This window comes from Lithobates pipiens, unplaced genomic scaffold, assembly GCF_037356315.1.
Source record: "Lithobates pipiens isolate NorthernLeopardFrog02 unplaced genomic scaffold, aLitPip1_a1.2 Scaffold_19, whole genome shotgun sequence".
Taxonomy (NCBI): domain Eukaryota; kingdom Metazoa; phylum Chordata; class Amphibia; order Anura; family Ranidae; genus Lithobates; species Lithobates pipiens.
In genome coordinates, this window is record NW_027507764.1 from 458,897,375 (window position 1) to 458,919,845 (window position 22,471).

General features: G+C 39.3%; 1 protein-coding gene across 6 annotated transcripts in view; it reads left to right on the forward strand.

The window, feature by feature from the left end:
* The window catches only part of YTHDF3 (YTH N6-methyladenosine RNA binding protein F3), a 61,020-nt gene extending 38,889 nt beyond the window's left edge, over window positions 1-22,131 (forward strand). For all 6 annotated transcript variants that reach the window (XM_077492783.1, XM_077492779.1, XM_077492784.1 and 3 more), the window contains one exon: window positions 17,976-22,131. In XM_077492783.1, the coding sequence (XP_077348909.1) occupies window positions 17,976-17,999 (24 nt within the window). In that variant the 3' untranslated portion in view covers window positions 18,000-22,131. The remainder of the gene's footprint in view (window positions 1-17,975) is intronic.
* Window positions 22,132-22,471: the final 340 nt, after the last annotated feature.

Here is a 22,471-nt window from a genome sequence, read left to right on the forward strand (position 1 = left end):
GGTGATAAGAATACGTGCAAAATAAAACTGTAGTATCGAGTGAAGGATTATGAGATTATTTAAAAGATAAGCAAAAAGTGCAATAGTGCTATGAGCCGAGTCCAAGTAAAAATAAAATTTTTATAAAACTATATAATCGTCTAAGCAGACGAATGAATATCATTTTCAAATGTCCATGTAAAAGTGCAATAAAGTGGTGACTATACAAAATCGCATAAGGTGCTGAGAAACCGCGTAGCAATTATGTCTAGGAATCGCATAAAAACTGAGTACTCTCTCGATGCGATTATATCCAAAAATCAAAATAAAGTGTGGGTGTGTGCGCTTAACTTTTAAAACCAAAAATATGAAAGAGGAAAAAAAAAAACACCCTAAATAGCAACCAGGTGTAAATGTACACAAAATTTGTGAACCAACACAAATAATTAAATATAAATGAAAAGTGACTTGGTGCATAATTTAAATGGAATTTTGCTGCATGCAAGAAAAACACATATATCTGTGTAAAAATGACATAAATAATTCAAATAAAATTCAAATAGCAGCAAATAAGTGAATTATATGAAAATAGCAGCAAATGGTGAAATACGATGTGATATAAACCATATAAGTGGATCACAGTGACATCGGTGCATCAAACTAAAGTGTCCCATATAGGATACAAACATGCAACTCAAATGATCGCAAAAAAAGTTTTTAAAGTGCAATGTGCCAAAAGAGACGATCCTCTGGTGATGATCCGTGCCAGTAGTGCTAGCGCTAGGTAATTACCTCCCCGCTGCAAGATAAGCAGCGAAAAAATCACACGGGGCAACCAGGTAGCAGAGGATGATCCAGAGGATGGCTGTACTGCAGATTCTTGGAAATAACACAAATGCCTCCAATTTCTCCGTTAGTGGTAGATGATCAACAGGCTCAAGGGGATAAACCAGAAAAACCCGCCATGGTGTAGTAATTTCAACACAAAGTTTTATTAAAAATAAAATATCTACTCACTCGCACTCAGAGCGCGGAAGCCCATAGATATACATTTTATATCCAAAAATCGCATACAATCTGAGTAAGCTTTAGGTTTAAATAAAGTGCTGGTGTTATCAGAATAATAGGTGATAATTTAGGTGATCCAACGAAGTTCAGTGGGATGGCGTTATTTTCCGTGTGGTCCTAGATGGTCTTTTTATGGGTGTCCCCTTACCTTACTGCTGTAAGGTTACAGCATGTATCTTTGGGTGTCCCTGGAGACCTTTTTTCCTTTATGGATCCTGTTACAGTAACTCCTGCCTGGCATCCCTCTCTTGCTCTCTATATGGTACGTGGCCTCTTTAAGAGTCACTTTAGGGTATTCGCCATAGGTGGTCTCGTGCCGGGTATCATATATGGTAAATCAAAACCTAAAGGAAGGATGCCCCATAGTGTAGTAATTTTTAGTGCAACATTTATTTAGGAAATAAAGCGTAAAACCAGGTACTCACAAACATAGGATAAAAGGTAGGCAGTGTAAAAACGAGCAGCGAGCTCGACCAGCGTCGCTTCCGGTAGCGGTATTCCCTATTCCCGACGTGTGTTCTTCACGTGACTTCATCAGGGGATCTGATGAAATGCTGCCACAGCCATTTCTTATAAGGGAAACCCTACTGCGCATGCGCAAAGAGCGCTGCGTTTTGTGAAAGGCCCGACGGCAGGGGGAGGAGGAGGAACCAAACTCCGTGACCGCAGCCTTTTGGGTGAGCTCCACTTTAAGAATAGAGAGATTAGAGTGTGAAAGTCTTAAAGCCTGATTCCAGTTAAAAAAAATTTTTTTTATCTTTAGCTTCAATGGGGAATGATTTATGTATAATAAATGTGATTTCCTCTGGGTAGATGTCTTCTAACTCCTGTGTAGAACTGTTCCCAACACAAGATTTAAGGAGCAATTCCCCCAGTATGTATTTAAAAAAAAAAAAAAAAAGTGCTTTTATGTAGAGCAAGAGGGGAAATATGCTAAAACTGGAGCAGCTGTGCATGGCTTCTGTCTTCATTTTCAGAGCGTAAGGCTGGCCATACATTATACAATTCTCTTGAAAATGTTTCCTTTAGACCAGTGATTCTCAACCAGGGTTCCTCCAGAGTTTTCTAGGGGTTCCTTCAGCATTGGGCAATTTCTGCCTCTTAGATAAGTTCCCACTGATCTTTTTAACTATCTGTAAGGAGGTTATTCTTCCCAATGACCACAAGTGTAAGGACCAATCTTTCCACTGACCATCACACTAATGTATCATGAGTTGTAGATTTCAAATTTTTAGCAGGGGGCTCTCTGAGACCGGAGAACTATTCCAAGGGTTCCTCTGTGTTGAAAAGGTTAAGAAAGGCTGCTTTAGACTCACCAAAACCATATAATATGAGATCAAACCTAAACCCTTTCAATTTATATGCAATCAGGCAGACCCTCGTACTACATGGTTGAATGTAACTCTAAAGGAAATTGAACAAGAAAATTGTAAAGTGTGTGCCCCGCTTTAGTGAACAAGCTGAAGCTAATAGCTGATCCAGTTTTGATAAAGTCCCCAGTAGTGCCTAGTACAGTGGTAGGCAACCCAAGTGAGGTGGAGATCTACTTTAAAAACACAGAAGAAACCAGAGATCACTAGGCGTCGACCGTGGCGCGCTCAGTGCGCCTGCGCGCCGCTGTCTACGGCACATGCGATATAGACAGCGGCGCCTGTCTTTCAGCAGATAGCTCTTAAACCTACACGGTTTAGGAGATATTTCTTGGACCTACAGGTAAGCCTTAATCTAGGCTTACCTGTAGGTCATAGTTGGTTGTAAGGGTTTACAACCACTTTAAGTACAACCTCATGCCACCATCATGTTCCCTGTCGGCACTTTCTTTAACGCCCACCCTTTCTTTATTCAGAGCGTCCGTAGCGAAGTGTCGGTAATGCACAGCACTCCTTGCATCCTTCCCGGGTCCTTTTTTAATTGGCAACATTTTTTGTTGAGGTATAGGCACAGGGCATTACACAATACATACCATACATAAATGCGTAAGAACAGAACACAACAGATTGCGACATTTAAAGTAGATATCTAGTAACCATTATACATCAACATATATGGAGGTCTATTCCTGAATTTAGCTTTTCTTTCAAGGACAGCTACATATGACAGTTAGCAAAGAATGACTAATAGGGCGGTGAGGCCCATCAAGCGACCAGTACAAAAAAGCAGTCTAGGCCTTAAAGAGGCAATGTAGGAGGAATCTGGCCCTTAAACAGTAAATGTGTTATGATGTGGTGTTAAAAGGGTATGACGTGATGTCAGCTAGGGTCACCCACATGTGTTAAGTTTGCAGGAAGCGATCCCAAATTTTGTTGTATTTAGATGGGCGTTTGTTTAAAAAAGAGCTTCTTTTAGGCTCCATTCACACTTGTGCAACTTGCCATGCAACTTTGGACACCAAAGTCGCATGAAACTTTGTGCCCCATGTTTTCCAGTGATAACCATTCATATATGCGTGACTTAAACTTGCAGCAACTTCAAAGTATTTTGCGCACTACTTTGGTCCAACGTTCATGCAACTTAAGGGCTATAGACTTCAATGTTGACCCTCAGAAGTTACATGAAAGTTGTACCTGAATGTTATACAGTGCAACAGTGGTCCCTTATCACTGGTCAAAGCCAAAGTAGTATCCAAGTTGTACCCATCCAAGGTTGCGTTAAAATTGCACTCCAAATTGGGCACAACTTTGGAGTCGTACAAGTGTGAATGGAGCCTTAGGATAAATTTGAATTTTATTTCCTTTATATGATGTCACATACAACGCATGGGATTATCATGAAGGAGGGTGATGAGGACCAATGCGGCAGAACTTGTCAGCTTCTCTTGGCTCTGCAATGGCATTTTGATCTGTGTCCAGAGAGCTGGGAAGGCGGGGTTACTAGTGATCTTTCCTTCACATGCCTTTATTGCTAAGCCCCATCCTGCTATATAAGGGCTCTGGTGAAAATAGCTAACTCTGGGCACCTCACATATTTTAGAAGCAGCACCTCAACAGTATACAATTTGACTTTTTTGAAATGCGTTTTTCTGGATATTTTTGTTGTTCTGTCTCTCGCTGTTAAACTAAACCTACCATTAAAATGATGTACAAAATCAGCAAATGATCAAATACTTTTTTCCCCTCACTGTAAAAACATTCTGCAACTAATTAAGTTAACCTCTTAACGCCGTTGCCTCCTGAGGTTTCTGATCCCGGGAGGCAGGGTGAGGTTTTTGATCATGTGACCACTATGATTGCCAGTTACAGCAGTCACATGATTGGATATCTCCCGATCGCGAGTAGAGGGAGCTTTCCATTAGCTGCCAGTAACTGTGCTGGGAGCGCTGGCTTCATGACATAGCTCGGTTTACATTCTAGTATGCTTTAATGTGGCTTCTCTGCGAAGTAAACTCCCCTATAGTTTTCAGCCAAGGAAGCTGCCATCTTTGCCTCTGTTTAATCTGCATTTGCTATGGTGCTGCACATGTGATTCGTTATGACACCAGCCATTGGATGGTTTGATAGTTTGGCTGAGAGCACAGCCAATGTGAAGTTGGCATTCCCGGCATGCCTTTTTTTTTTTTTTTAATTTTTTTTAAACTGTTTAAATCGATGGGTTTACTTCCACTTTAAGGCCCCACAGCTTGCACAAAGAGGATAATTGACAATAGGGTAGTAACATGATTGGGTATAAAAACCTTAGAGAGTCAGTGTCTCAGAAAAAAGCTTATTAGAGGTCCATTAATCTGTGAAACGGTACATCTAAAATTTGTCAAAGGTTCAGAATAATGTTCAGCGTAAAATTGTAAACACTTTAAACATATCATCATCTACAGTATATAAGATCAAAAGATTCTGGGCATCTGGATCTGTGCGCAAGGAACAAGGCCGAAACGCAAGGAGGCCAGTTAAGAACCCGGACTGTTCTGACGCTATGTTGTGGTAATAGATCAGCATTGTTCTGAAATATGCAAGGCCTTTCCTGAAGAAGATGCCATCTGGATGGAAGCATATGCTGCTCTAAAACCTGGATAAATCTTTCAGCATTGATGGTGTCTTTCCAGCTGTGCAAGCTGTCGGTTCCATATGCACTAATGCACCCCCATACCATCTGAGATGCAGGCTTTTGAATGGAGTGCCAATAACAAGCTGGAAGGTCCTTTAGTCTGGAGGACACAGCGCCCATGGTTGCCGAAAAGTGTCAAATTTTAGATTTGTCTGACCACGTACATTTCCATTTTGCAATAGATAATTTTAAATGAGCTGTGGCCCAGAGACTGCAGCATTTTTGGATGATGTTCAGATAGGGCCTCTTATTTCCATGATAGAGATTTTTGCATGGCACGTGGTGTTCAGACAGTGATTTTTGGAAGTATTCCTGAGCCCATGCAGTTATGTAGATCTGTTTTCAGTGCAGTGCCGTCTGAGGACCCGAAGATTATGGGCATCCAATATTGTGCTTTTGGCCTTGTCCCCCTGCACACGGAGATCTCGCCAAATTCTTGTAATCTCTTGATATTATGTACAGTACTATTTAAAATCTTTTCAAATTTTACATTGAGGAACAGTCTGAAATAGTTTGACAATTTTTAGACGCAGCTTTTCAAATTTGTGGTCTATTACTTCTGAGACACTCAGACCCTCCAAGATGTATGGCAGAGGATTTAATAGCTTAAATCCACTCCAGTAACCACTTAAGCCCCGGACCATTTGGCTGCCCAAAGACCAGAGCACTTTTTGCGATCGGGCACTGCGTTGCTTTAACTGACAACTGTGCGCCGTGGCTCCCTAACAAAATGGACGTCCTTTTTTTTTCCCCCCACAAATAGAGCTTTCTTTTGGTGGTATTTGATCACCTGTTTTTTTATTTTTTGCGCTATAAACGATAAAATAGCGACAATTTTGAAAAAAAACACTTTTTGCTACAATCTCCCCCAAAAATATTTTTCTCAGTTTGGGCCGATACATATTGTTCTACAAATTTTTGGTAAAAAAATGCAATAAGCGTTTTTATTTGGCTTGCGCAAAAGTTATAGCATCTACAAAATAGGGGATAGTTTTTTATGTAATTTTTGTTATTTTTTTTTATCATGACTGCGTCATGGTGGACAGATTGGACACTTTTGGGGTGATTTTGGAACCATTCACATTTATATTGTCATCAGTGCAATAAAAAATGCATTGATTATTGTGTAACTGTGAATGCCAGTGAAGGGGTTAACCACTAGGTAGTGCTGTAGGGGTTAAGTGTGTCTTAGGGAGTGATTATAACTGGGGGGGGGGGGGGCGGCTGTGTGTGACACGACACTGATCACCGCTCCTGATTACATGGAGCAGTGATCAGTGTCCTGTCACTAGGCATAACGGGGAGATGCTCGTTTACATTAGCATTTCCCGTTCTTCCTCTACGTGAGACGATTGCGGGTATCCTCGCGGACATAGTCCGCGGGACCCACGATCACGCTCGCCGAGGTTACGGCGGGCATGCTCGCCCACAAACCAGTTCTTAAAGGGCAACGTACCAGTACGTTAAGCTGCCTGTACGTGCCCTTCTGCCAACGTATATCGGCGGGAGCTGGTCGGCAAGCGGTTAATGATGTGAGGCTCGGCCATCATTCCCCACAAACAAACAAAAGCTGTTTACACTGTGCCAGATTTTAAGGCATTAGAAGTGAGTGTAATTCTGTATTCTATTAAATGTTATCGCGTGGTTTAAATGTTATGAAATTCTCTTCCTGCCAGCCTTCCCCTTGAATTGAGACTATTGTGTATGCTGATTACTACTTGAGCAAATCAAGAAGTGGGGACTCCTCATGGCAATGCCCCACAAGCACTTTTGACCATACTAGAGATAGAAGTCATCTACATTTTTAGTTTTAGTATGTGTGGCACCAAGAGCACTGTGGTGTTGAGCACAATAATATGTTCATAAGGAGCACTGGTACTTTATCACATTGGGACTATCCTAAGCCGGACTTTACCATTGATATTGGTTTATATGATATCTGATATTTTATCACACGCTATGTATTTTTTATTTATTTTTTTGAGAATATTTGTGACATGCATGGTTTAGTTATCAAAATCTCCAAGAAGAAGGGTAACATTATATTGCACGTGTGGACTAGATACCCTTGCATACTGTCAAGTTTTCAGGGCTAATGGGGCACCCCAATGCTGAGCTACTTTGACAGAATGCACATTATATTTAGTGTAGAGAGGCATTTAACTTTAGTCAGCCCGAAAATGGTGTTATCTGCATTCTGCCGATTTAAAAGAAATAGATGGTGATAATGGCTTGGGAATTGCACACTTTTTTTTTTTTCCATGCTTTTTATAGTGGTTTTTTTTTTTTTTTTTTTTTTTTCTCTAATGCATTTCAATTGGGAGGTGCATTTTTTTTTTTTTTTTTTTTTTTAATACCAAAAATGCAGCAAGCAAGATTCTTAAAACCACAACGGAAGCGCAACAGACCAGTGTGCAGGCATGCATAGAATTCAATGGAATACATTTTCCTTGCGCTGAAGGTGCCAATAATGGCCGACAATATATTCATTAAAAATTTGTGATATTAACTAAAAAGAACATAATACAGTTATATATAAATAGAATATACAATGGATCCTCAGATTGCAAGTAATGCTGTTAACGAGCGTTATTTTTAAAAAAAATCTTGACTCGGTTTGCGAGTGTTGTCTCACAATACGAGTCAAGCCTCTGTGGTGTGCAGTACCGCATTTGGCCAGAGGTGCGGGGGCGCCAGTGACACTCGGAGCCGCTTGGAAATACTCAGTTCCCGAGTGTCTGAGTCTTTCTGGCGGCACCCCCCCCCCCCCCAACCCCTGGTCACATGCGGTTTTGCATGTGATAGAAGTCAATGTGGAACAAATTATCTTCGTTTCCATTGACTTCTGTGGGGAAACTCGCTTTGATATGCTTCATAATCCAAGGTTTCACTGTGTGTGTGTGTGTATATAAATTTATTTTTACACCTGTCATTTTCAGTTTCGACCAAGTGCATCCTGCTGATTTGATTTCAAAACCTAAGTTTCCATTCTCTATACCTCTAGTAAATTGTAATTCTTTAAACTCTAGAAAAACATTTCTGCATTTATGTATTAATAAAAGTAGCTTGTGTAAGCATCGGAGTCGGCCTTGATATTCAGCTCAAGTAATCTCATCAGCATCAAAAAGTGAAGGGATGCATTTGAAGTCAGACATGTGTGAACGTGTTGACATGGAACATGACAGTAGGAGGGAGCAATGATAATGCCTCACAGGGTACTGCTGAGCTGTCTCTGTCAAAACACTACCCCAACCTACTGAATAGAGCTAGTACTTGCTGATTGAACTGTGCTACTGCAACTGAAGTCAAGAACCAAGCCATGCCATTTGGCTTGAAGTACCTTCAATAAGAAACTGCATAGAATTATAAATCCTTTGTTGGTAAAGCAGTCCTGTTTATCTAGGTGTTTTAGCTCCTTGACCTTAAATTCAGGATTTACTGTAGATGAATAAAAGTGAGCATAATCCATACTTTTTAGACCTCTGAGCTGATTCCTAGAGGCCATCACTCGTCTCATTTTTGCTACATTGGGTGAGATTTATTCAGATTTTACAAAATGATGCTAGTCGTTAAGAAGTGAAAAAATAATGCTGATGTTCTTAATGGCCTCGTCACACATGGAGTGTGTGGATTATTATTTTATTTACAAAATCTACTTTTTAGTAGTAGTAGAGTTACTAAAACCAAAACATATTCAAGCTCTAGTTATATAATGGATATAGGCTGAAAGTGTGCGCACACAGGTTTAATTTGCGGGTATGTACATCCAAATCGAAGGGTTTAGGAATTGCACCCCCCCCTCCCAAGGGCCTAAATATAACTGGACACTTGAATCAAAAGCTGTTTCATGGCAAGGTGTGGGCTACTCCTATTTCTTCATAAATGAAGCAGGTGAAAGGTCTGGAGTTGATTCTAATTGTGGTGTTTGAATTTGGAATCTATTGCTTGTTAACCCAAATCATTCATTCAAAGGAGTGGTCCATGCAAGAGAAACGGGCCCTTGTAAGGCTTAAAAATCTATCGGAGAGATAGCAGCAACATTAGGAGCGACCAAATCAACAGTTTGGTACATTTTGAGGAAAGAAGAACGCACTTGTGAGCTCAGCAAAATAAAAAGGCCTGGAGGTCCATGGAAGACAATTGTGGTGGATGATCACAGGATCCTCTCTATTGTAAAGAAAAAATCCATTCACAGCATTTAGACAAGTGAAGGACACTCTTCAAGAGGTTGGCGTATCATTGTCAAAGTCTACAATCAAGAGAAGACTTCAAGAGAGAAAATACAGAGGGTTCACCACAAGGAGCAAACCATTTATAAGCATGAAGAATAGAAAAGCCAGAGTAGACTTTGCAAAAAAATAAAAAATAATTTTAACCGCTTACCGAGCAGCAGCTGCAGTTTTTTTTTTTTTTTTTTTTTTTTTTTTACTGCAGCAGGTTGACTCGGCTGCGCAAATCGCCCTAGGTAGGTGTATGTCGAACTTGTACACGGAGATCTGTGGACATTGGCTAGCAGGGAGCCAATCAGTGGGTCCGACGGACTCCATGTCGTTCTCTGCAGTGACAGAATAGGGATCTGCCATAATAAACAAGGCAGATCTCCGTTCTGACGGGATCACACAGATGCCATCTTTCTACTGTGCAGGAAGACTGATTTGTGTGTGTGTGTCCTAAGCAGCCCACTAAAAATCACTAATTGCCGCAATTACTAGTAAAAAAATAAATAAAAATGCTATAAATCATTTCCCTATTTTGTAGATGTTATAACTTTTTTGTGCAAACCAATCGTAATACCCTTTTTGTTTTTTAACAAAAATATGTAACAGAATACAGTGCCTTGCGAAAGTATTCGGCCCCCTTGAACTTTTCAACCTTTTGCCACATTTTAGGCTTCAAACATAAAGATATAACATTTTTATTTTTTGTGACGAATCACCAACAAGTGGGACACAATTGTGAAGTGAAACGAAATCTATTGGATTTTTGAAACTTTAATAAAAAAAATGAAAAGTGGGGCGTGCAAAATTATTCGGCCCCCTTGCGTTAATACTTTGTAGAGCCACCTTTTGCTGCAATTACAGCTGCATTTTGCTTGGGGTATGTCTCTATCAGTTTTGCACATCGAGAGACTGAAATTCTTGCCCATTCTTCCTTGCAAAACAGCTCAAGCTCAGTGAGGTTGGATGGAGAGCGTTTGTGAACAGCAGTTTTCAGCTCTTTCCACAGATTCTCGATTGGGTTCAGGTCTGGACTTTGACTTGGCCATTCTAACACCTGGATACGTTTTATTTGTGAACCATTCCTTTGTAGATTTTGCTGTATGTTTGGGATTATTGTCTTGTTGGAAGATAAATCTCCGTCCCAGTTTCAGGTCTTTTGCAGACTCCAACAGGTTTTCATCCAGAATGGTCCTGTATTTGGCTGCATCCATCTTCCCCTCAATTTTAACCATCTTCCCTGTCCCTGCTGAAGAAAAGCAGGCCCAAACCATGATGCTGCCACCACCATGTTTGACAGTGGGGATGGTGTGTTGAGGGTGATGAGCTGTGTTGCTTTTACGCCAAACATATCGTTATGCATTGTGGGCAAAAAGTTCGATTTTGGTTTCATCTGACCAGAGCACCTTCTTCTACATGTTTGGTGTGTCTCCCAGGTGGCTTGTGGCAAACTTTAGACAAGACATTTTATGGATATCTTTGAGAAATGGCTTTCTTCTTGCCACTCTTCCATAAAGGCCAGATTTGTGCAGTGTACCACTGACTGTTGTCCTATGGACAGACTCTCCCACCTCAGCTATAGTTCTCTGCAGTTCATCCAGAGTGATCATGGGCCTCTTTGTTGCATCTCTGATCAGTCTTCTCCTTGTCTGAGCTGAAAGTTTAGAGGGATGGCCAGGTCTTGGTAGATTTGCAGTGGTCTGATACTCCTTCCATTTCAAAATGATCGCTTGCACAGTGCTCCTTTGGGATATTTAAAGCTTGGGAAATCTTTTTGTATCCACATCCGGCTTTAGACTTCTCCACAACAGTATTACGGACCTGCCCGGTGTGTTCCTTGATCTTCATGATGCTCTCTGCGCTTTCAACAGAACCCTGAGACTATCACAGAGCTGGTGCATTTATACAGAGACTTGATTACACACAGGTGCATTCTCTTTATCACCATCAGTCATTTAGGACAACATTGGATCATTCAGAGATCCTCGCTGAACTTCTGGAGTGAGTTTGCTGCACTGAAAGTAAAGGAGCCGAATAATTTTGCACGCACCACTTTTCAGTTTATTTGCTAAAAAAGTTAAAATTATCCAATAGATTTCATTCCACTTCACAATTGTGTCCCACTTGTTGGTGATTCTTCACAAAAAATAAAAATTTTATATCTTTATGTTTGAAGCCTGAAATGTGGCAAAAGGTTGAAAAGTTCAAGGGGGGCCGAATACTTTCGCAAGGCACTGTACATATTGGTCTAAATTTAGATTTTCTTTGTTGTTTATAGCGAAGAGGTGATCAAACACCACCAAAAAAAAACTCTATTTGTGGGGAAAAAAAGGACATACATTATTTATTATTTAGTCCAGCATCGCATGACCACGCAATTGCCAGTTAAAATAACGCAGTGCCGTATCGTAGAAAATGGTCAGGAAGTGAGTAAATCCTTCCAGGGATGAAGTGGTTAAAAAGCCAAACCAGTTCTGGAAAAAAGCATTATTTGGATGGATGAAATTAAGATTAATCTTTATCAGTATGGCGGAAAGAAAAAAGTGTGAAGAACAGCTCATGATCCAAAGCACACAACGTCATCTGTAAAATATGGTGGAGGCAGTGTGATGGCTTCAAGGGGCACTGGGTCATTGGTGTTTAGTGATGATGTGACAGAAGCAGCCGGATGATCCAAAACACACTGCAAAAGCATCCCAAAAGCTTTTGAAGTAAAAGTAGAATATTCTGCAATGGCCAAGTCAGTCACCTGATCTCAACCCAAGTGCGCATGCATTTCATTTGCTGAAGGCAAACCTAAAGGCAGAAAGACCCACAAAGAACTGAAGACCGCCGCAGTTAGAGCCTGCCAAAGCATCAGAATGTAGGAAACCCAGTCTTTGGTAATGTTCATGGGTTCCAGGCTTCAGGCAGTCGTCTCCAGTAAAGGATTCTCAACAAAATATTAAAAATTAACATTTTTATTTATGATTATATTTGTCAAATTACATTTTAGCCCCTAAAAATGGGTCTGTGTATAAAAATGGTTGCAGTTCCTAAAATTTGTACTTGATACTTATGTTCAACCCCTTGAATTAAAGCTGAAAGTCTGCACTTCAAATTAATTTGGATTGTTTCATTTTAATTTTATTCTAGTGGCATAAAGAATCAAAAGTATAAAAATTGTACCTGTATCCAAATATATATGGCCCTAACTGTGTCTGTAATAAAGTGATGGGTTTTGCAATTTTTATTTTTTTTGTTGCACGGCATTAACTTGTAACGCAAAAAAAATGCAATAGACAGTGACAAGTACGCCTTTATGGAGATCTTATTGACCCCAGATCCCTCCTCTACCTGTAAAAGCATTTGATCACAATCAGATCAGTGTGATTTAAATGCCTTCTGTTTTAAAAAAAAATGGTGTAGTGGAAACCAGAAGTGATGTATGCTCATCGCTTCCTGTTTCCCATATAATAGAGGCGGACAGAGCAGTTCTGTGATCCAACCAACGGACGTGTCGGCTGAATGTGTGGGTGTCTCGTGGGATGGGACAACCCGTGGAAGGGAGTGGGAGAGGATGGAATTCCCTCCTGCTCATAAAAGTAATCCAGCAGCTAATTACCCACTCGGATTGCCTTTATAAGAGCGTGGATCGTCTGTTCTAAAGCCTGGGCAGGACTAAATGTAAAGGGGGGGAAAAAACACTTTGCCCAGCACCCAGAACTGCATGTCCTGGGTGTTGGGGCTAGGACTTGAACATCAAACAAGAAAATATTTTATGGCGGTCCAAGAACTACAGGTCGACTTTACTATCGGTTGCCTGTTTGAGATTTGCCTGTGTATAGCTTTTTTCAATCAAATCTTTGTCAGTTATGAACTGGAACTCCTGATGTTTTATTATAGGTTGTAGATTTTTTTTTTTTTTGCCTGTTTTTGAAAATTGGTATAAAGCTAGGTACGCACCGTGTTGTGTTGAACAAAAAAAAAGGTGTCGAGGAGGTGCTGTGCTCAAATAAGAATGTCATCCAACATTAATCGCTATAAATAAAAAGAATAAAGATAAACACCCCATGTCATCATACGTGAACTGGTGACAAAATAAAAAATTGTCCACAATATTCACTCACAGTATATATCTGTTACCATTTAATGAGATCTGGGGTGGCATACATAGTATGCTCCAAGAAAGATGTAGTAGGCAACTCCAGAATCAAGATCCCGTGTCATCACACATCAATTGGTGACAAAATAAAACAAAAATTGTCCTCAACATTCATTTAGTATCTATCAAGTGAATCTTTCAATCACCACATGACTGTAGTGACACCACACCCTTCTGGTTAAGCACTCGCTAACTCAATATACCTCTCATGTTACTGATCCCCCATAAATCATTTTTCTAATTGTGGAGTTCCCCACCACTCAAGTTCACAGGCTGACAATTCTTTTACCATTGCTCCAAAGACACATGGGGGTTATTTACTAAAGGAAAATCCACTTTGCAAAGCAAGTGCACTTAGAAGTAAAGTCGCTGTAGATCCGAGGGGACATGCAAGGAAAATAAACAGCATTTTAGCTTGCACATGATTGGATGATAAAATCAGCAGGGCTTCCCCTCATTTCAGATCTACCCCTTAGATTTAGAGCGAGTGCACTTGCAGTGCAAAGTGGATTTGCCTTTTGTAAATAACCCCCATGGTTAGGGAAAAGGGACTTCCATTTCATAATACTGTATAAGCACTTTTAATAATGATTAAACCCACTTGCAAGTGTATTTAAAACAACCCTCAATAAGCATCTCCTGCTTCAGTGTTCTAAAGTGCCGCTAGACACATGTCCAGGCAAATAGCGCCTCACCTGGTCCTCTAACACATCACATCTGGTACGTCACTTCGGATCGACATCTGACGTCTCTTCTGTTTTTTTTGTGTAGCAATGCCCATACATGTTTCGTCTTTCTGACTTCGTCACAGGGGCTGGCTGTACGGCAAGGCATTCTATCCTAAATAGCTGCCCTCTAGGTATTATGAACCCTCTCTGGTCCAATATCTTTATGTATACCACTTTGGAAGGCAAAGCACAGACGGTGCTCACAACAGGGAACACACCTCATGGATAAAGGATGGAGTCCTTCACTCTTGCTCAAATGGCCTTCAGCCGTTCAATTAACAGCTCTTCTCCTCCCCCTCTACCTGCCAGGATCCGCCATGAACATCCCGAGCCCGCCGATAGGCAAGCGGAGCGTGGTTAAGAATGGCGGGGCGTGGGCCGGTACCGGGGGTGGTGTGTGGGAGCAATCTCGCCTTACAGGCAGGAGTCTGCCTGTCCGTTTCACACACAATTCCGGTGGCTGCAGCAAACGGATTGTATGTGATACCTCCCTCTGTAAGGTCAATACAACATATGGACCTGGCGGCAAAAGGATTAAAAGCAAAATTGTAAAAATCGTTTTAAAAATCACTGACTTTGTCCACTCCCCCGCCCCCCCAAAAAAAAAGCAATGTGAAAACATTTTTTAAAATAATAAAAGTTGTAAAAATAAAAAACTACTGACACAGTCCACACCTCATCAGTGCTGCCTATTAGTGCTACTGACACATGACATTAATAAAAGTATATCAGTAATCCGGTATTGAATATGTGAAAAAAGTATCAGTACTTGTATTTGGCCTTAAAGTGGTATCGGTGCAACACCTTTAAGGCAGCCTTTTTTAACCTTCTTAACATGGAGGATCCTTTCTTTCCAGTTTCAGGAAACCCCTGCTAAAAGTTACTAAAGCTACACCTAATGATAGATAATGTGATGGTCAGTGGACACAGTCAATGTAGAAAGAGGTAGAAATTGCTTATTGCTCGACAAACCCCTAACAAACTCTGGAGCAACTCTAAGGTTCTATGAAACCCTGCATTAAGGCCTTGTGCACACACATGCTTAGCTGACCTTTTATGATGGATATGCAAAAGAAGGAAGGCAGAATCTAGTGCTCTCTGTTTAAAATATAATAAATTATATATATATATATATATATATATATATATATATATATATATACATATATATATATATATGTATATATATATATATATATGTAAGATATACAACTGACAAAGATGGCACTGTAAGCCGTGCAAGCTGAAAACACATTTTAGACACAATAGGTCTCAAGATGGTCGTGATGTAACGTCAATATGCAGGCTCCATCCCGTAGACGCGTATAACCACACTTCACATTTATTTGTAAAAAATGTTGAAAATTATTTTCCTTCCACTTCACAACAATGTTTCAATAATGCCCTGTACACATAGATTTTTTCAGACGGATTTTGGCCCAAACTTGTCTTGCATACACACGGTCGCACAAAGTTGTTGGAAAATCCGCAGTGACGTACAACACGTACGACGGGACTATAAAGAGGGCAGTAGCCAATAACTTTCGTCTCGTAATTTATTCTGAGCATGCGTGGCCCTTTGTTGGAATTGTTTACAAGAATTGTTTACAATTGATTTTGTTGTCAGAAATTTTTTAGTTGCCCTCAAACTTTGAGAGTCGGAAATTCCAAATGAAAAAGCCCGATGGAGCCCACACACGATTGGATTTTCCGTCAAGATCTGATCGCACATTTTTCGCCCCAAAGTCCAACAGGGCATTAGTGTTGTTCTATCACACACAATCCCAATAAAATACATTTAGGCTTTTGGTTCCAACATGACACAATGGAAAATTTCAAGGGGTATGAATACTTTTTCAAGGCACTGTATGTAGTGCAGGAGTCAGGACTATGTATTGCTCAGAACAACTTGTGGGAGCAGTTTCACTTACAGCAGTGGTCATCAACCCTGTCTTGCAAACCTGGCCTGTTAGTGGGCCCTGAGGACAGGGTTGATGACCACTGACTTACAAGATCAGCAGAACTTCTGAAAAAGCCAAAAGGAAGAATATTTCAAAGTGCAAAAAATAATGTAGTTTAAAAGGCGTGCTGTTTTTAGGATGCATGTTTTTAGGATGTTCAGCTCCTCTCCTTCTTCTGCCGCTAATATTGCCAGCTGTCAAAATTACAGCTGGCAGCCACTTTTGTATTACACCACAAGTAGAATAGCACTTACAAATAGTCATAACTAAATTGAGGACTTTAACTGTACCACATCAAATATGTTTATACAAATGTTAAAAACATTAAAACCAATAAGGAGGTTGTAAACCTCCATTTTCGAGTTGTACCTATAGGTAAGCCTATGAAAAGGCTTACCTATAGGTACAGTAAATATCTCCTAAACGTGCGCTGGTTAGGAAATATTTACTTTGTATTGCGCCAATGATGTAATCGGTGCATGCACTGTGCAGAATCGGCCCTCTGGGCCGTTTCTTCAACTGCAAGTGCCGTGACTGGTGGGTCCTGCGTGCATGCGCGGGAGTGATGTCATGTGACTCCAGCCAGTCACAGAGCCAGAGTCCCTGGCCATGGAAGGAAGAGGGGCAGCGCGGGCTTCGTTTGCAGGTGTCATATAATGTGATGCATACTAGCACATAATGCTTTTGCGTTGCAGGGAACAAAAAAGTAAGTAAAACCCATTGGAGTTTACTTCCTCTTTAAGAACAAGAATATTATAATACATACATGTACACAAGACTGTATTATGTATCATATGGTAGTTTCCTCCTGGTCCTTGCCAATATTGGGTGATGGGTTGCTTGCTGTGACTTCAACACATTTTACTGGTCAATGCCCACTTCATCAGGAAGATAACTACAGTCAAGCTCTATAAAAATGGAGAATATACTTGTCAGACCAGATTAATAAATACCAATCTATTTGCTGTAGATACATCTTGCGCTAGACAAAACAGATGCTCCATGTACCTGTCAACCATATATGAGACAATCCTGATAAACATAGTAAAATACGACCAATAATTATAATCGTCTGGAAAGGATAGATCTGGTATTGGTCCAGTACAGCACCTTTTAAACTTGGGCTGAAGCCTATGACATTAGATAATTGTACCCAAGAAATTCTGAAGAGTGCTGGAAGTGAAAAAAGAGGAACATAGTAGTAATGGGTGTTCTCAGGGATATCAATATATCGTAGTTATAGCAATTATGTAATGACATTGGAAAAACAATATATTCACAGATTTAAGTGGGGGGCCTAAAAATTTCCAACTGCACCTCTGCTTCCAAAGAGAAATGCCAAAAGATAGTCACACCAATTTTGATTTTGATTTTTCTTCTGTTCGCTCGTATTGTATTATGTAAATTGATAAAAATTATACACTGTACGTACAGTATATGTATTATAATATATATTTTTTTTGCTTTTTGATAAAATGTATTCCTATTTAACCTCTTATTAATCCATCGCTCTAATTAATTCATTTATTCCCTTCAACCCATGGCTATGATTTTTCTTCTGATTTTGTCTTATTTTAGTTTGTTCTCATTCCTTTTTTTTTTTTTTTTTTTTTTTTTCAGATTATAAAATAAAAATGTACTTTTTTATTTACAATAGAACTACTTTTTTTTTATTTGTACTTTGGTCAAAATAGAAAAAAAATGCTTTATTTTAACATCTTTTTGTTAGACTCCATTGAAAATAAAATCATTTTTAGCAAAACAATTACTGCATTATGTCTTTAGAACATGTCCTGTGGAGGATTTTGGCATCATCTAATACTCCTTTTTCTTTTTGCAGGAGAGAAATCGAAACAAACAATAATTGTGTGGAGTAAATCCTCTAAAAACAACACTAATGATGCAGACTCTGGAATTCGCCTACTTTGTTAAAGAAAACATAATTAATGCTTTTTTTTCTGCTTAAGGCATCATCTTTGAACACTTTAACATAAATTTGACTTTTATTTTTTATTTTTATTTTTTCGCATAATTGTTTTCATCAGTGCATCTGCCGTTTTGTATCTCACCAAACACACCTGAGAACTTTAACTTTGTCAAGCACTTTCTGTCCTGAAGCTTTTACCAGTATCTGCTGTCTTTTTGTAATCCAGCATTCTAGCAAAGACGCAGGAGAATCGTTATAAACGCAAGGATCCTTCCCTTGTTTTGGTTTGTTCAATACTAACAACTATTAGAAAACTGGTTAGTCACTGATGTGAGATTCACGTCTTCATTTATTTTATTCTACTTTTTTTTATTGTCTTTTTTTTTTTTTCCTAGTTTAAAAATTGAATCATGCCATATTTAATTCAGGAGTACACTCTAGTTGTCTATTAAGATTATTATAGTGACATTGATATGGCAAACCAAGTTTTAAGACTGCAGATTTAGTAGAGATTTATGTATCGGCTGTTTTGGTGTAAGAATGTTTAAATTCAGCTTTGTGGCCACCTCCCTTTTAATGCACATTTAAGCTTCTTTAACATTGTTTGATCTAGCATAGGACTCGTATCCACACGCGTGGATACTTCTGTGTGATTTAGAATGTGTTTTTATTTACCCGCTCTCAGACACAGTGATTGTCACATGAAATTGGTGATCTTGCCAACCCAGTTTATCAATATACAGGACACCTTCCAGTGCAGAGACCTGAATGAGATGTTGCATGACACTTTGTTCATGTCGGCCCCCCGCACACCTCTTTTGTGTATAGTCAGAGGCTGCCATAGTGGTGCTGCACTCTTCAATGTACTTGAGATGTCAACTATATTTTATGAATGTACCAAACTCCCATTGCTGTGGAGATAACGTGATAATAGTGCATATATATCCCACATCTCTTATGTGTCACATGTAGAGACAAATGCTGTACCACTACATACATGATGTTTAAAAAGTAGATACAGGAGGGGGAAAAACAAAACCTGAACAAAAAAAAGTATACATGTTAACAAAGTCAAGCTAAACTTAAAAACTTTTTTTCAGTTATGCAGTCAAATTTGGGAAATTCAAAGTTTTTTTTATGTGTTACTGTTTACACAGCATACCAAAAAAATAAACTTTTATTATTATTTGTATTATACATTAGTGGTCATCAACCCTGTCCTCAGGGCCCACTTACAGGCCAGGTTTGCAAGATAACTGAAATACGTCACAGGTGATATCATTTGCTGCTCAGTGATTGCAGTATTCTAGTCTGCATCTCTCCAAGGTAATACATAAAACTTGGCCTGTTAGTGGGCCCTGAGGACAGGGTTGATGGCCACTGTTATACATGATCTGTATAATGCCAACAGTTTGTGCAGCACTTTACAACATGGGGGCAGACAGTACAGTTACAATACAATTACCGGAGGAATCAGAGGGCCCCGCTCGTTAGAGTTTTAAAACTTTTAAGTCTGCCAAAGACAATTCAAACCTCGGCAAGTTTAGCAGGACCCAGCTGAGATTCAAACTATGTATGAGAATTCTGAATGTACCCAAATTGATAGATAAAATGTGGTACAACCAGACAGATTTTACATGTGATTATCGCTAGTGACTTATAGCCGCTAGCCACAATCACTGTGTTCTCCTGGCGTCGAGGGCTTCCCCTGTCTAGTAAATTTGCTATGTCTTTGGTTGCCCTTAGTTGTTTCTCAGGGTGGCTTGCAAGGGTATTTGAGCAATGTTGGAGTGAACCTGTTCTGAGTTTTTTCTTATTCACATACAATGCAAGAAGCCCAGCTTCTAAACGTTTAACTCTACAACTGAGAATAAAGCTCTGCCTGCACAGTACAGAGATTAATTATGACAAACGCAGCTGTCCGGCCCCCCTCGTAAACAAAGAAGGTTAGTATTATTTTTTAGAGCTGGAGTTTAATTTAAAGGGCATCTAAAAGGGTAAGCTGTATTTTTATTTTTTTATTTTAGGTTTTGCTATGTAAACGAGAGAACATGCAACACCAATTTGGAAGCAAAAGTGGAAATATACTTTAAAACTTCTTTATATAATCTATAGGGCATCTTAGCAATAGAAACAGTACACTCTTGCTGTAATTTAAGTTCTACTCCTGCCATAAGCTACTGCGAGAGTTGCGATTGTTTGAAAAACAGTAGAGATTACAGTGCCCATTTTCAGTTTGACTACATCGGTGATATTGGAGGATCACTAAAAAACAAAACAAAAAAAACCCTAGTTTTCAGATGTAAACATGTAAGCACTTTTTAAACTTAAGTACAGCTTTTTGTAGAAAATATCAAAAGGCTATAGATTTTTGTTAAAAGTATGTTAACACCAATAGAAGGACTTCACTTCCTTGGCAAAATGCTGCTGCCGGGGTTGTCTAGTGCTGCGCACATGAGCAAAGGCTCTAGGTTTTGTAACCTCTACTAAAGGGAAGGATCATAGTTCACGTTGGCTGATCCTTCATTCTAGCTGAATTGTTATCAAAAGCCAGTGCTGGTCCTCGCAAGTACTGCCAGAAGCTTTATACAGCATTTTGCCCAGCAGAGGTTGCCCTTTTGTTTTCCTTTCTTTATGCATCCAAGCAACTTAAAGAACTCCAGAAAAAAAAAAAAAAACTTTTTTAGAAACTTGCTGGGTTACAAATAGTTACATTGAAGGAGGAGTGTGTGACATTCTTTATTGCTGCCCGTTCTTTAGAATTTAATTTAAGCCGGGAAATATACTTTTTGCTTTACTTGTGGCGTTCAGACAGCAGACTTGGGGCTCTCCTGTGCACACTCCTATCCCTTTGTCTATTCACAGAATATTGCATGTTTTGAGAACGGTTCACAAAATACAAAGCATTTTGTGAATGGCAAGGGGAAAAGGGGGGCAGAAAGCACAGCTTGTGTGTAGGAGAGCCACAAGTCTCCTGTTTGAGTGCAGGAAATTTAGTGGACAAAATGGGCAGCCTTCCTTGAGGTCACACGCATCTCCAGAGATTTTACTATTTGTAACCCAGTCGTTTTTTTTGGGGGGGGGGGGGGTGGATTCATATTTAATCAAAACGGGAAGAGGGAACATCCGTTCTTTTGTGTGCCCTCATGTGGAAGTGTTTACTATATAGTTGGCTGCTTTTTAAAGCTAATGTTATTGGTAATAAACACTTTGCTGACCACTAGATCGATATTGACATTCTATGAGTAAACGCATGTAGCAAAGTTTGAGTACCGACACCTGTTTCCACCATAAACAGTGGTGGTTTCTATAGTGAACTACGTGTTACTGGGAGCTGGTAAATTGCAACATTCTTAGACGGTGGCAGATGCATCCTGGTGGAAGCACTCTGGTTATGAGACCTTACTGTCAAAAGAAGTAACCATACTTACACAGCTATAATGAAGAGCCATAAAGAAGTTCTTGTTTGATACCACTCAGTGTCACAGATCTCAGATAGTTTTGAGAACAAGTACCTTGATCCAGTTAAGACGTTTTTATAATAACATTTAAATTCATATTCCTGGGTGTTTGCAAGCCTGACCAAGTGCTCTCATGAGATAGTAATCAATTTCTCTAACTAATTTACTAGCTTAATAAACATTTTTGATTAGAAATATAAGTTTTGGCACTTTCTATTTTGTAGCCCCGAGTAATTCTTTCAGCTTTCCTACTTCAGCTCTTTACTCTTGTGGGCCCTGTCTAAATCCAGTCTTGATTCACTTCAGTTGCCCGCTTTGATTTATTTTAAGTGCCTCTTTCATTTCATTTTTATTTGTTTTTTAGTTTTCATCCTAGTTTAGATAAAAAAACAAAACAAAAAAAACTTGGTAATGTATTGCAGATACAAATGTATTAATGTAAAGTATATGAGCCTCACTAAAATGGCAGTAATTGTGCATTCTCTCGAAAGCTGCTTTCTAGCGTATCCTAATGTAGTGCAAACTTGGGGTCACCATGCCGTAGAAATGTTTTTTATGCTAAACATGTCTGTCCATCATAAATACTAAAGATTATTTCCTGTCATACAGTTATTTTTGTCCTCTGGTTTCTTAGTAAAAAAAAAAAAAAAAAAAAGAATGGTTAACACATCTAAACTTCTGAAACAAATTTGAATGACCTAGAATGATTTCACATAATTGTAGTTGATTCTTCTTTATTGAATGGAGAGAAAAAAAGTATATATGTATTTCCATATAAAAAATAAATTTAAGATCAAAAAGCATTACACCAAAATATTTCACTGCAGCCGTTTTACCGCTTTCTATTTCCATTGTTTTTAGTGTAATGTGTGTGGGGGTGTTTTTTTGGTAAGTATATGCGCGGTAGACCCCATACACACCATTCGATTTTCTGCAGATTTTTGTCTT